Genomic DNA, 14,988 nt, shown 5'->3' with positions numbered 1-14,988 from the left:
GGTGCCTAATAAAGGTTCAGACTGAGTGTGAAATGTTTCACAGGGCAGAAGACACCCATTCAGACTCTCAGCTAGAACAGTAGAGACATCAAAAATCCTCTCTTGAAATCTCAGAAAGTTATGTACTCATCAAAATTATGCTAATGAATGTCTCCTACGTTCCCGCATCCAAGTCCTTTAGAAGGGCAAACTCTGTACATCATTATCTTTACAGCAAATGATCCAGAGTTCTGCTGTTGAATAGAGTAGCTACTAGCCACATGTGGCCACTGAGTCCTTATGATGTGGATGGTGTGACTGAGTTACTGAATTTCTAATTTTATTTAACTAGAATTTGTTTAAATTTAAATTTTAAAAAGGAAATCATGTATTTTTTCCATTGAACCCTACTTTATTGTTTAGGGAGGGATCTATCCTACTTGAACCATAGCATTGTGTTAAGATTTCATTGTTGTGGTGCAGTATGTTTGTCCATTTTATTTTTTTTAATGTGGCTATAAGAAAACTAAATGGCATATGTGGTTCACAATGTATTTCTCTTTTGACAGCACTAGTCTAAAGCCCTACAAATCAGTATGGCCTGGATGTTATCAACTGGGAGACTTCCCAACCCTTTGGCATCTACACTTGAACAAGCTCCCCAGGCGATCCTTATGCACAGTAAGAGAAGTACTGATCTAGCAACTTCAGAAGGCCTTCAGAGACCTTTGATAGGTACCTAGTGTCCCTCCACATCCTGGTCCTTCTGGGGGTGAGGGAAGGGGGAGTGGGGGCAGCAGGGAGGTTCCTGCCTGCCACTATGACATCATAGAATATACCATAGGTCACACCGCCCCACCCAAGCTAGTAACTCACCTTCAGGACATCCTTCCCATGCTCTCAAACCCACCACACACACCACCTCACCCCTCTGCTGGCAAGAGGGGATCTGATTCATCCTCTCACTCAACACTCATTCTACTCAACTGATTAAGACCCCTCAGAAGAGAAACTGAAACTTCTCTGCCTTTGAACTACAACAGTGAATGAACAGTCCCTCTCAATTGATTCAAAATGTTTGTCTCACCCAGGAGGTAAGTACTGAAATTTCAAAAGATAAGAGATATCCTTAATGTTGGACTCATAATACAGTGTATACCAACTTATCAATTTAATTTATTTTTACAAGTTCCCAAGTAGGAGCTTACAAACACATTGTAGGATTATAAAAATTGGAATGAAAATTTGGTAGTCAAACTAATTTCTATCGACAAAAGACTAGTATATTCATACCTTTGTCTCTTGGTTTTCCATTTCCGTCTGTTGAAATTTTTTTATTCTTCCTTTGCCTCTTCATCTTCCTTTTACTGTCTATTCCCAGGGGTTCCTTAGTTCTTAGCTATACCTTTTTTCTTTTCCTTCCATCTACGATTTGTATTGCCAAAATCTGGTCTTGGCTCAGTGGTGGAGCGCTTGCCTCATATGTATGAGGCACTGGGTTGGATTCTCAACACCACATATAAATAAATGAATAAAATAAAGGTCCATCAACAACTTATTATATATAATATATATATAATTAAAAAAAAAATCTGGTCCCCAGTGATGGCTTAGTGGTGGTGGTGGCAACAATGGAGATGTGTATATCACTCTAGGGAATTGAAAGGGGAGGCATGAATTTCTGTGCCAGAGAATGGCGAGGATCCCCAAGCCAGTTGGGATCTGGAAATGGGGAGGGAAGCATAGCCCCGGTTCTTTCTGGCCTGAATCTGGAGAGTCATCAATCATTCTTCCAGACCTAGGAAGACCCTCACAACAGATCTTGCCCTGTTTGGGGTTGGAGCCACATGTGGAAACGACTAGCTTCCCTTCAAACCTGGGATAGCCAGCTTTCAGCTCAAAGTGTTACTAAAAAAAGCAAAGGGTGTTCATTCTTTAATATCTGGCCTTTCTTATGAAAGAAAAAAATGAAGCTTATGATTAGTCAAGAAACTAAAACACACACACAGGAAACAATGTATTGTACTGGAAATTCTACTGCTCGGAAAGAAAGGATAACCTAGTAAGAGTCGCTTCTGGGTCTCTAGGATGGCCAGGAAGAGAGACAGTAGTTCTGAAAAGCCATCAGAGAGTAGGCTTTGGGCAGCTTCCCCAATTCAAAAGCAGCTCAAAGTAAATAGACCATAAATAGGAGTACCCTCAAGTAGATGTGAAAATGAAAGCCAGTAATGGCTTGACTTTATCTTTTTCATCAGTTTTCTAGGAGAGACGGAGGGAGTAAGGGAGAGTCTGTTTGCTAACATACACCTCAGAAGTATAAAGTATAGTACACTTAATCTGCAGCCTCATTCTGTAGGAGTTCCCACAATCTGGCCGGCAATCTGTGAATTTTTAAAGGTGACTAAGCGGGTGATGAGTCAGGGACACGGTGTTAAGAGGTTCTGAATACTGACTCCACCATTTATTAGCTTTGTGGCCTTGAGCAAGTCAAACGCCCTGAATCTGAGCCCTCGCTTGTAGTATGGAGGTGCCACCTCTCTTGGCGACTGGGTGGGAGGATTGAAGAGGCTCGTGAAGACCCTAGGTGCCAGCTAACTTCCCAGGCTCCGTTTCCCTCCACCTCTCCATCTCCAGGGTAGAACTGCGGAGGAGGCCTGGGGGCTGGGGGTGGGCCAAAATCCCCAGTACAGCCCTGGGGCGGGGAGTAGTGACTAGAACTCAGATCAGCTGAGGGGCTGGTGGTCCCGAAGCTCCCCTCTTGGATCCACCTAAGGAGGCCAAACGGGCGGGGACCTGCATTGTTAGGGACGAGGAAGGTCGGGGCCGGGAAATGCCCCCAAGGTGAGGAGCGCGGAGCTCCTCTCTGCTGGCCCACAGGTGCGAGGGTTTTATGTCACTACCCAGGCTCTTCCCTCGCTCCAGGAGCCCGAGCCAGGCAGCCACTAGGCAGCCCCGCCGCCCAGCCCGGCTCCAGCCCTGAGGCGGCCTCGGCCGGGCTCCCCGCCCCTCCCCCCAGCCCTGAAGCCGAAACGGTCGGAAGCGGCTAGGGCGGGGCCTGGACCAACAATTCAAAACACGTCGCCTGGCAACGCGCGCCCGCTGCTAGGCAACCGGGGCGCCATAGTAAACGCTCGGAGCGGCGTTGGAGCTCGGGTTGGGCCGAGGGAACGGGTGGGGACGCGGGCTGAGCTCGGGACCGGGACAGACAGACGGGGGAGGGAGCGGGGAGAGAACAGGAAAAGGCGGGACGAGAGGGGCGCACGCGGAAATGGAAGCGGGGCCGCCCAGCTCGGCCTGTGGGCAGCCGCGCCCTGAGCACCCCTCTTGCTCATCCCCACCCCGCGGTCCCCAAGAGTCCCCAGACGGCCCTGCTGGCGCCGTCACCCGCGCGTGAGCGATTGCCCCACAGGATGTGCAGATGTGGGTGCCCCCTCTGATTCACTCCAGCTGCTAGGGTATGGAAGAAAGGCGGCTTCCTCTCCTGGAAATGACTGCATTAGCAAAAGCCCTCAAACAATTCCATTAAAAAGCGGAAAGGGAAAGGCCAAAGAGAGGCCCCACACAGCCTTCCTTTGGTCCTCCCGGCTGAACATGAGTGGAGGTGTTCCCAGCCCTGGGCACCCCGTTAGGAAGACTAGGAAGACATTTGTTGTTCGAACATTTGGAGTTCTGGTGGGCCTTTACACTAGGGCACCGTTGAGAATCATTAGTCTGAAGTTGAGAAGTCAGAGCTGAATCCTGTCCTGAACATGAATAGTACTCAGCAAGGGCATTTTGGTGGCCCTTCTTCCCTTCCCTTCTGGAAAGTATCCCATATGAAGACCTTAATTTCATCAGTAAATTAGTCAAATGTAGGGCTGGGGTTGTGGCTCAGCGGTAGAGCGCTCACCTAGCGCGTGCGAGACCCTGGGTTCAATCCTCAGCACCACATAAAAATAAAATAAAGGCATTGTGTCCAACTACAAAAAATAAATATTAAGAAAATCAAATGTCCCACGCTGAAGTTAAAAATTGTAATTAAAGCAGCAAAATCTCAGAACGTTCTAGATGCCTCATCCAGAGGGGTCTAATCAGTAGGGAATCACCCAGCTTGGAAAAAGACATAACATTTCCAATCTATCACTGACATTTTGGGGTTTTTTTGTTTTTGTTTTTTTTTTTTTTGGCCACCGACTTTTGAACACTTTGTCTCCTGATCTCTGTGAACTAAAGATAATACTCGTTCATGAGATCATTGCTGTTTTCTGAGCTCTGCTTATAGAAAAGAGGAATGTTCCCACAGGTGGGAGGAAATGTATTGGCAGAGAATCAGTTTGATGAAACTCTTGGTACATCTGTGTAGAAAGGCTTAGGGTGTGTCTGTGGACCTATAGACCTTTTTTAGCTTCCCCTTAACTCTTTTGCACGTGAATCAGCTGAATCCTGTCTGCTTTAGCAACAGAAGGATATCTGGACATGCTTCTTCATTCACCCATAGGCTTCCTAATTATTTATAATACCTGGGCATTATAAACCTCATTCATTTATTCCGGAGTGTTAAAACAGTGTGCTAAGCTCTGCGGAACAACAATGAATAAAACATGACTGCTACTGTATCAAGCAATTTTAAAGTCAAATGAGGGTAACAGACAAAACCATGTGATAAATTACAGGAGAGCCCTGTGCATCAGAACATATAGGAGCCGAGAACAAGGCCATGTCCATCAGAGCCAGTAAGAGCAGAATCACTTAAATTCCACTCCAAAATTCCACTTTTGTCTATTGAATAACAAAAAGGAGTCCATGGGGTCAGAAATATGGCTCCTGGGAAAGGGACAGAAAAACCACTATCAGGAAAGGCAAACAAGGAGATACCAGTAAGGATAATTGTATTAAGGATAAGACTGGATCTCTTAGCCCCAGCTTGGGCATTAGAGAAGGAGTGTAGTATACAACCTGCTCTGGCCCAGCATTTTACCCCTCATTTCATCCACCTCTAATCTACAGCACATTCACAAAACAATGAATTTCTGCCTACAACTTAGGTATGCCAAGACCATGGCTTCTCTTTATCTAATTAATGTGGTTTTATGCAGTAAAGAGAACAACAAGAATCTTAACAAATGCAAATTAGCCAGACCATGGTTTTTGTGATGTCATAAATGGTGAAGTGTGTACATGTCTCTGTGGCAGTCATCCTGAAGTAGTAACAGTCCAACACACTAAAGTTAAATACTGTTTTCAAATGTAGAATCTTTGTGCTGAGTCATGAGCTTCTGAGCCTGGCCTAATTATATTTATGTTACATTGACTAGCAATTACTTTTTCTGTTCTAAGAAAGGAAATGGAAGAAAAAATATTAACATGCCCAAATTACAATGAAAGGAAGTGAAGAGTATGCTGGGCTCGGATTTGTCTGGCCAGGCAGAGAAACTTCGCATTTTGTTAAAAAGAGAAAATTAGATGCTATGGCCCACAGCTCTTAGGGAGAGGGAGGCCAAGACTGGTCACATCCAAGAGCCAGTACATCCAAGCACCCACCCAAAAGGCATAGCCTCAGAAGGGGTGGATCCAGGCTTGCTTTGTGGAAACCTAAAATAATATCATTTTGGAGGCCCTCTTTAAGAAAAATAATACAAAATTACAAGTTTGAATTAGGTAACAAAGTCTTGGAAGCAGCCCAAGTAAGTAGGGGACCACAGAGCTGAAGTTTCATTAGCTTCAGTCTGAATCCGCGCTGGGCCTCATCATGTAACACACTTAAGACTCTGCCACTCCCATCCCCTTTTCCCTGGAGAAGACAAACTTCAGGCTATTAAGGCATAGGGGGTGCGGTTTATGAGCAGAAGCAATAAAAACTGAAGACATAAGGCTGTGCCAAACAGTGACTCAAGCTGGATATGAGAAGTGTCTGCAAGTATTTGAAGGGTGTAAGCACAGAAAGAGGAAAAGAATTGTTCACTGTTCTGGGGTGGGAGAAAATGAGGATACAATTAAGTAGAGAAAAATGTGCACAAAACTCATCAGGAAATATTGGCTAGTTGTATTTTCTGATACCGTGAAGTTGTATTTCCCATGGAAAGTATTTGAGGATCTATTGAGTCACTGAAAATTAGAACTGACCACAATAAAATGTGCTATAGGAAATAATCATAAAAAAGAGGTCCTCCAGGGTATGACTGGATGCCCCGCAAAGTTCACCCCGAGCCCTGAATTCCATCAGGCTGACACATGGCATTCTGTAGATTAGTGTGCAGGGAGGAGGCCAAATGAAGAATGCAGTCCTATAGGGAGAACAGTCACCTCCACCCACATTTTTCCTGACTGGTGGAGAAAGCTCTGGACAGAAGAGGAAAAAATGTGAGGGGATAGCGCCACCCAGCGTTGTGAGGAAGCCATGTCTCCAGGAAAGAATCAGCCTATTCGGCTGCAAATGTTACCACAAATTCCCTTTTCCCAGAGGCAAGCAAGTTCTGTCACAAGAAGTAAAGGACTGTTTGGGTGATAACATAAAATATGGCTGGACATAAGCACATTTGTATCAAATTTGCTTGTTAGCATCAATCTGGGAAGAGGAGAGAATATATTGGGTGATGAAAACAGGATCCAAAGAGACTCATTTGCCTAGAACATGGAAAAATTCCAATGCTTAAGGTTAACTTAAAGTTAATTTGTCTTTGATTCCCTATGAAGACAAATATAGAATGGGAAAAATGTAACTTAGTGGCTAGTCCAGAAGAGATAGGGAAGGAAGGAAATTCTATAAAGAGCTTTGTTAAATTGATGCCCAAAATGAGCTGAACAATTGTCATTTTATATTAGTTCCCCAAATATAGTAAGATCTTTCTAAATTACTGGACCTTCCCCCAAAAGAACTATGGAATCTCATCCTTACTGCCATTGTGACCTAACCCACTCTTCCTTTCTCTGAGGGTTCCATATGGACACAGGTACTTAATGCTTACTAATTGACACTACCATATCTAAAAGAGACCACCCGTGGAAGAGGAAATTATTCCATGTCCATATCTCCCCAAAGACATTGCAGATAATAGAGCTCCTTCAAAGGAACAGAAAGCTCCACTCAAGGAAATAGGAACCTGGGTAGTAACAGTGGCCCTATAATATTTTCTGTGGATTTCATAAAATCAAGCCCAGCCCATTCACACCAGTTATCTAGGGGAATGGCAAGTAGATGGAAACTAAATCATTTACTTAAAATAAATAAGTTCCCTCTGTAAACACAGATCTTTTCCTCTTTGTGCTTAATCCCAGGTCCCCACTGGCAAGCTATCTGGCATAATCACCCAGAACAGCTGGGCTGTGACTACATTGTCAATTATTAAATGCCCATGTTCACTGTAAGTCAGCATTTAATCAAGAAGCACTCCAAAACCTATGGGATGGGAAGGGAGGGGTGGGAAGGCATTTTCATTCTTGGAACACTAAATCAAAAGGCATTGCAACCCAGATGGCATCCTTCCATCCATCCAGACCGGCTGCAAGATGCTGACCATGGCCAAGGTAACCATCTTTATTCTACAGCTGTACCGCATTTGTTCTTTTAAAAGGTGTGATCATCTCATCCATTTGTTGTCCTTTCTAGCCTGTGTTAATGCTGTTTTTCTGTTAATATATGTTGATAGAAGAATTGCTGACATATCCTAGTGATCTAAGCCTGAGTGTTAGAGAAGCCACTCTATTCCTTGGCCTGGGTTCTGTCAGCATATGGAAAGATATAGCTTTTCTTATGGCAATATTTCTCCAGGATAACTTTAAGGAACCCACTGTAAAATGAGATTTGCTCTTTCAAGAGGTATCTGGATTCCAGAGAAAAAAAGGTATGTGACAAAGAGTGTGGCAGCATAATATTGAAGAGAATTCTTGAGAAGCATCAAGTGAGATGATCACTCGGTTTATCAAGCATCAAAAATCACCTTAGCAGATTGCTTTCCAAAAACTGTTTTATCTCATTTTGTATTTTGGTTTTTATATACATGTTCATAAATAATGTGCGCTTTGTCTGTGGTGTATGCTTCTTCTTGAAGGGGGCTCCTTGCATCTAACCACGGGCACTTGTTCTGGAAGGGGGGGAGCCTCTTTGAGCTAATTCAAGCTCTTTATCTTTTCTCAAATTGCCTCTTAACTTGGTGTCACCTTATGTCACAAGGTAGGTACACCTCTATTTCTTATTTCTGAATAACCTAGAGAATAATTTACAAATATGTGTAACTCAAAATGGATTGAGGCTAGAGTTAAAAATCTGATGTGATAGTAGACAAATTTCCAAACCAAATAAGACTGAAAATAGCTATTGAAAACAAACCCTGAGGTTACAAATTTACAAATTCTTAGTTCAGTCTTTACACAGAATGATCCATGAAAATATTTTAGCTAGAAGTCCATTTCCTATTTGAGCAATGGGTATAAGGATAATTAGAAAGTATAATTCATAGTACCAGAACAATGACAAAAGCCTTATGTATTTTTTTACTGCCATAAATAATACACACTTTGTCTATGGTGTATACTGTATTAGTCCCTGGAAATTCTAAAGAACAAGCTATTATGGTTCTTGGTCAAAGTTCTCTGTTAAATATAAAAACTGTTAAGCTGGGGGTGAAGAGACAGGCAGATTTTGGGACCTGTCCATTTAACTGGTTTTATTTACATCTCTTCAGCTAAGAAGATCTAGGTCTGATTAATTCTGATATGAAAGATCCCCTGAAAAGCTCAAGATGGTTTACTTTAAGGAGTGTCTGTCGGCAACTAAGCGCATGCAGGCTTTCTTCCTGTTCAGTGTGCATCGACGTAACAGCATACGTTGCTGCATAACACAAAGCACAAGAACTGTCGTTAATTTTTTGTTTTTAAATCTAGCTCCAAACCACTACTCAACAAGGTTGCAAGTTTAATATTGGTTATTTTTTAGATCACCTTCTTCAAAGGCTAAAAATGAGTAGGCAAGCAGGGGTTCCAGCCAGAGGCACATGGGCCATAGAGACTGGTTCTGCCTATCAGGCTTGAAGGAGAAGGAAGCAGGTTCACATCTCAGAGGAGACTCAGAGACCGCAGGCTCTCCAGCTCCCCTCCCTTCTCTTGTGTTTGTGTGTTACAGATGGAACTCACGAAGGGCTTCTCTGGCCAACGGACATTCATATCTGCAGCCCTCAGCCTGCTATCACTCAGCCTCTCCACAACATCCCTGCTCAGCAGCTCCTGGTTTGTGGGCACACAGAAGGTGCCTAAGCCCCTGTGCGGAAAAAGTCTGGCAGCCAAATGCTTTGACATGCCAATGTCCCTGGAGGGCAGCTTCTCCAACGCATCAACCCCGGAGGTGGTTCAATACAGCTGGGAGACTGGGGATGACCGGTTCTCCTTCCTTACCTTCCGGAGTGGCATGTGGCTATCCTGTGAGGAAACCATGGAAGAACCAGGTAGCCTCCTCACCTTCAACTTCATTTATTTTATTTCGTATTTTATATTTTATTTTATTTACAAGGGAGCAAGGAATCTTATGAGGCAAGGAAACCATTTAGGATAGCTTAGAGCTGGGCAGCAGTGAAAAGTACTGCACTTACCTAAACCCAGATGAGCCTCATCCCCGACCCCCTGCTCTGCACCTTCTACATCCATAGCCTCTTTTAATAAGTCCAAAAGTCCTTCTAGATTCTCACCCCCGTTCTTTAGTAGACCTTCTGGGTTATTTGTGCTTTTGTTTTATTTTTTTGTTATTGGTGGTGGTGGTGTTTCATTTTTTGATTGTTTGTTCATTTTGAGTTGGGATCTCACTAAGTTGCCCAGGCTGGCCTTGAAATCCAGATCCTCCTGCCTCAGTCTCCCAATAGCTGGGATTACAGGCATGCACCACCATAACTGGCTCTGTTTGCTGGTTTAACATAGCATATTTAAAATAGCATTAACCTTAAGAGTTTCAATCATTTAATCCTCTCATGTTAAAATTTCCATTCTAGTGAGCTAGAATTGCGAAACAAAACAAGGAGAGAGAAATATTGTAGAAAAAAACCCAAGCTCTACCCAACTGTGATCTTATATGGGTAACTGCATTTCCGTAAGCCTTGATTTTCTCATTTGAGAGATGAAAGGATCATTGTAGATCATCTCTAAAAGCCTCTTCCTTCCCCTCTCCCCACAAGATCGAATTCTCATTCTAAGGGATTACTGTTACAATTTAAAAGACTGGGGGAACCAAGGCTCAGAGAGGGTACTGGATCTTGTAAGGACTCTCTGGAGTAGCTTTAGACAGTTGCTCCAAGGTCTCTTGCCACACTGTCAACATGCCCTAGTCAGCATATATTCCTCAGCTGAGAGAGAATAAGATCACCTTGTGACCTTCAAAGGTCATTCAGAATCATACTCAATTTGAGATCTGCTATTTCTCCCAAACTGGACTAAGGAGAAAAGGAAATGGAAGAGGAATAAAAATGTATGTGTTGGCATTTTATCTTTATTATTTTGCCACTTAGCACTGCTTCAACCACAGCCCTGGAAACAATTTAGAGACATTTGATCCAGTGGTATAGTGGCTTCAAAAGGCATTTGTTCACAGCAGGATCATGCACTCTTCCTGAGAGGAAATGGGAATGTTCGCCTGTGTAGGCACTCTCATCTTCATTATCAGAAGGGAGAAGAGAGAAGTTAGCTTGGATGATTCTTGCCTGTGCCATTCATATTCATCCATGCATTCTTTCCTGCTTTCAAAATGAGACATTAAATGCCTACTATATGCAAGGCACCCTGTTAGAGCAGATGGATGTGGGATGGGAAAGGCTTTCATCCCAACTGTCCAGGGAAGCACTCCTATGAAGTCGTGTCTTGTGTTTCAGGGGAGAGGTGCCGAAGTTTCATTGAACTCACACCACCAGCCGAGAGAGGTGAGAAAGGACTACTGGAATTTGCCACGTTGCAAGGCCCATGTCACCCCACTCTCCGATTTGGAGGGGAGTGGTTGAAGGAGAAGGCTTTCCTCCCCCACCTTCCCTTGGGGCTTGTGGCAAGTATGTGTTCGATAAGGAATTTAGTTATTGAATTTAGTTATCATTGATTGGGGCCTCTCTGGATCTAAACTACACTGTGATCTTCTGCTTTTCTCTTCTTCTGAGCCCTACTGCCATAAATTACTCCTAAAGCTGACTTTCATTCATATGCAATTCATATGCATGAATGCAAAATGGGAACAACAGAGGGACAAGTAAAGTTCATAAACAGGAAACCAGCAGCTAGCTGTGGCCAAGAAACTGCATTAAAAAGCTCAAGTTTTTTTTTTCCTTTATTTTCTCCCATCCCTTTTTTTAAAATTTATTTATTTATTTATTTATAATGAAAAGGAAGTAATAGGAGGAGGGAAGAAAGAAAGGAGAAAGGAAACAAAGCTGATTATCCCAAACTTATATAAAGAAAAAGACAAAATGATATAGCAAAGTTACATCCCTAGATTTATGGAAATTAGGCGATCCCCCCCCCCCAAAATCTCCCTAAAACTATTATTGTCCATCAAGTTTACTTGATTATACGTTAGATGCTGCACATAGCAGGAACTGCAGGGTAAGAGCAAAGACCTCAAAATGAAGTAATTGTTTCCAGCTTTGCCTCCTTCTCCCCTTCTCCTACACTGCCGGGCTTCTAACTTCTGGAGGGTGCCCTGTGATGGTTGTTGGTTCAGTTATTTAACCGTCTGGCTGAGGTTCCTTCTTCCTTTGGTTTCTAACAGAGATCCTCTGGTTATCACTGGGAGCCCAAATCACGTACATTGGCCTTGAGTTCATCAGCTTCCTCCTGCTCCTGATGGACTTACTGCTCACAGGGAACCCTGGCTGTGGGCTTAAGCTGAGCGCCTTTGCAGCCATTGCCTCTGTTTTGTCAGGTGAGTGACCCCCACGGTGAAAGTGGGCGGCTGTCCTCCATCTGCTTTGAAGCACAAGCAGGAGGGCTTGGGTCTTGGTTCTTAAGCAGAGGGAGGAGGAGCCTAAAGGCAATATAGAGTGGAGGTAAAAGATAACTTTAATAGGCATCTTTCATTTAAAATGGAAATAACGATAACACATGAAATTATATATTGGATCATTGAGGGTTTTTTCTTTTCTCTCTATTTTTTATTTATTTTTTGGTCTGGTACTGGGGACTGAACCCAAGGGCTTTACCACTGAGCTAGCTACACCCACCCCCTTTTATTTTTTTATTTTGAGATGGGGTCTCAAGGCTAGCCTCAAACTGGCTTGGATCAATGTGTACTTTACAAAATGATTTGCTTCTAGATTCCTATACTTGAAAGTTTTCTCAATATGTGAAACCTCTGGTGTGGTACTCTCAGATTGTGACATAGGCATAGCTTTTCAAGACTGTTATATATAATATAAAGAACAAAGAGTGGGGTGGGAAGAAGTCAAAGGATGTGGTGGTCCTGGGTGCAGTACTGACTCAGAGGCTTTCTTCCATAGTACTCACCCTGAAATCTGGGGCCAAGTTACGCATTCAAAAAGAAGCCCCCATTGCTGCTTATAGTCTTCTGGGAAATGTGATGGCCTAAGAGCAACAGATGCCATAACATAGGCGGTTCCAAAATCGTCTTCCTGATGATGGCAAAGGCAGCCCTTCTCCAAGGGCTCTGCCTTCCTCTTCCCTCTGTAGGCCTTCTGGGGATGGTGGCCCATATGATGTATTCCCAAGTCTTCCAGGCAACTGCCAACGTGGGTCCAGAAGACTGGAGACCACATTCTTGGAATTATGGCTGGGCCTTCTAGTAAGTGCTGGTCATCTTTTTAGCCCCTCCTTCGATAGAGTTTCTACCCTCAGCTAGATACTCATTCCATGTCCTCCTGCTTTCTCTTCATGCCTCATCTCACAAGTCTGCCAGCCAAACGTGGGGCTGGATCATCAGAACCTCTACTCTTTACCTGCTTCCCAGGGTGTGCAGAGAACATTCCTCTGGCTGACTTTGTGAGGATATGACCTCCTCCCATTTTCCTGATCACCAGCTTTAGCAATCTCTTCTTCACTTGAAATGTTCGTTTCCCTTGTGAAATGAAACTGATTTTATGTGACTTATGAAAATGATACTGTACATTTCCTTATAGTTCATGATTCAAAGTCTCAGAGAAACAAAGGATAATTGGCTTTGAAATTTGGATTGAATTCCATCAATTCAAATGGATCAAATCAATTTGATTTGATCATTTTTTCAATGGCTCATCAACCAAATTCTCTCCCCTTTCATTCTAAACTCAAGCCAAAGGTGCAAGAGTAACTTCTTGCACCTTTCTCCATTCTTATCTTTACCAAACTATGTTAGAAATAAAAACTTCTCATCCACAGTTATTCTCTTCAAAAAAAAATTAGTTTGACAGTTTGACTCAAGTTTGCACTTCTAAGAAGGCACTGTGGAAACCTACCCATGTCTGGAATGAGAGCCTACCCACTTTTCTTGTGGTGCAATATGTGCCCTTTGATTCAGGAGTCCTTAGTCTTCCAGCCACATCATCGGCTTAGTTCACTTCCTCTACCCAGCGTTTCTCACCTTTTGTATCTCTTCAAGTCATTCCTGGCATTTCAGTTGTGGAGCTTAGACTGAAAAACTCTCAGAAGCAACCCAGCCTGAATCTACTTCCCACCAGCTGTGGCATGGCTTTAAGCATCACTTGGCCTCATGAAATCCCACCTAACCTCGCAAAACTTCCTGTTACCTAAGCTTCCCAGAATCACAGGGAGATTCAGAGATTTAGCTTTCCAAATTTTTAGAAATGAGTTTGATGTAGTTCCCTGGTGGTTTTTTTTTTCTTTTTTCTTTCTTGAATCCATTCAGCTTCTCTTAACCTCCAGCATCCATTATAAAATACCTTAAGCCAAGACCAACAGTGTTTCATAATAAGCAGACCCCCCCTAGTATCACACACAAAATACCTTCAGGTTTGTAGTAAAATTTTCCTACATTATTCCATAACTTTGTGGACCTAAGACTATTAAGTTAAAAAAAAAAAGTGGAAGAGGGATGATTCCTCCTGGCATCTGAGTGAAGAAAGGAGAAGGGGGAAAAAGGGCATTAGGTCATGTCTATCATGTCCACCATATCCAGTTGAGCTGCAGATCTGTGGTATCTCGGAGAGATAAAAGGGTAACTGCAGCTTTGGAAACAAGAGTTAAAATTACACACACACACACAGGCACACCATCAGGTTTAAGAGCATGGCACTGACAACTAATCAATTCAGTGAAAATAAATCCATTAAATCCCTTGTCTGATTTTAGTACTACATGAGTCAGTCTCATCAATTACAAAACAGTCTGTACCCCCCCACACCAAGACATACCAAATTGTCCTCGTTTATAGTTGTTTATGTGAATCATGATGAAAAGCAGCATACTCAAGCTCCTTAGTTCCCAAGAGACACCAGCCTAGTATGCCGATAGAAAAATCTGACTTTCAAGAAAGTCAGATTTTATATATATATAATTTTTTTTTTCGGTACTGGGGAAAGTCAGATTCTTACTGTCCCTTTTGTGTGTTTGTCCCTAGCACGGCCTGGGTTTCCTTCACCTGCTGCATGGCATCTGCTGTCACCACTTTCAACACATACACCAGGATGGTCCTGGAGTTCAAATGCAGACATAGTAAGACCTTCAAAGAAAACCCAGGTTGCCTACTCCATCACCACCGGTGCTTCCCTCAGCAGCAGTCATGTACAACCCACCCCAGAGGTCCTCCCACAAGCTACCACCAATACCACAACCAGCCCATCCACTCCATCTCTGAAAGTGCTGACTTCTACTCAGCACTACAAGACCAGAGATTTCAACAAGGGACCAGCCAGGAGCTGAAAGAAGTGGTTGGGTCATCCATAGAAGAGCAGTGCTAGTAGTTAAGTGGGTTTGGAGAGCAGGCTGAGCCCTACCTTACACGTATTTGTTCATTATAAACAGCAGCTTAAGCCAAACTGTCTCTTGCGTTATTTTTTTAGAGGCTAAGAATAAGGGTATCTTAAAGTCAAAGTCCAAAGGGACACTACAACTGCCCCC

At 43.3% G+C, this 14,988-nt stretch overlaps 1 protein-coding gene across 2 annotated transcripts; it reads left to right on the top strand.

The window, feature by feature from the left end:
- The first annotated feature begins 1,025 nt into the window (after positions 1–1,025).
- Positions 1,026–14,897, top strand: Gsg1 (germ cell associated 1). Of its 2 annotated transcripts, XM_046436207.2 has the most exons (6): positions 1,026–1,073; positions 9,077–9,395; positions 10,806–10,853; positions 11,690–11,842; positions 12,607–12,718; positions 14,489–14,897. In XM_046436207.2, the coding sequence occupies exons 1-6, from the start codon at positions 1,026–1,028 to the stop codon at positions 14,826–14,828; spliced, it is 1,020 nt and encodes a 339-aa protein (XP_046292163.1). In that variant the 3' UTR covers positions 14,829–14,897. The 2 variants fall into 2 exon arrangements, 1 of the variants encoding a protein (XP_046292163.1); XR_009225977.1 differs by lacking the exons at positions 1,026–1,073; positions 9,077–9,395; positions 10,806–10,853; positions 12,607–12,718 and having other exon boundaries at positions 11,734–11,842; positions 14,489–14,626.
- The last annotated feature ends 91 nt before the right edge of the window (positions 14,898–14,988 follow it).

Source organism: Marmota monax, unplaced genomic scaffold, assembly GCF_021218885.2.
Source record: "Marmota monax isolate L192 unplaced genomic scaffold, Marmota_monax_Labrador192_F-V1.1 WCK01_AAM20220418_F8-fsc00012, whole genome shotgun sequence".
NCBI classification, from domain to species: Eukaryota; Metazoa; Chordata; class Mammalia; order Rodentia; family Sciuridae; genus Marmota; species Marmota monax.
This window is presented reverse-complemented; position numbering and strand designations above follow the sequence as displayed.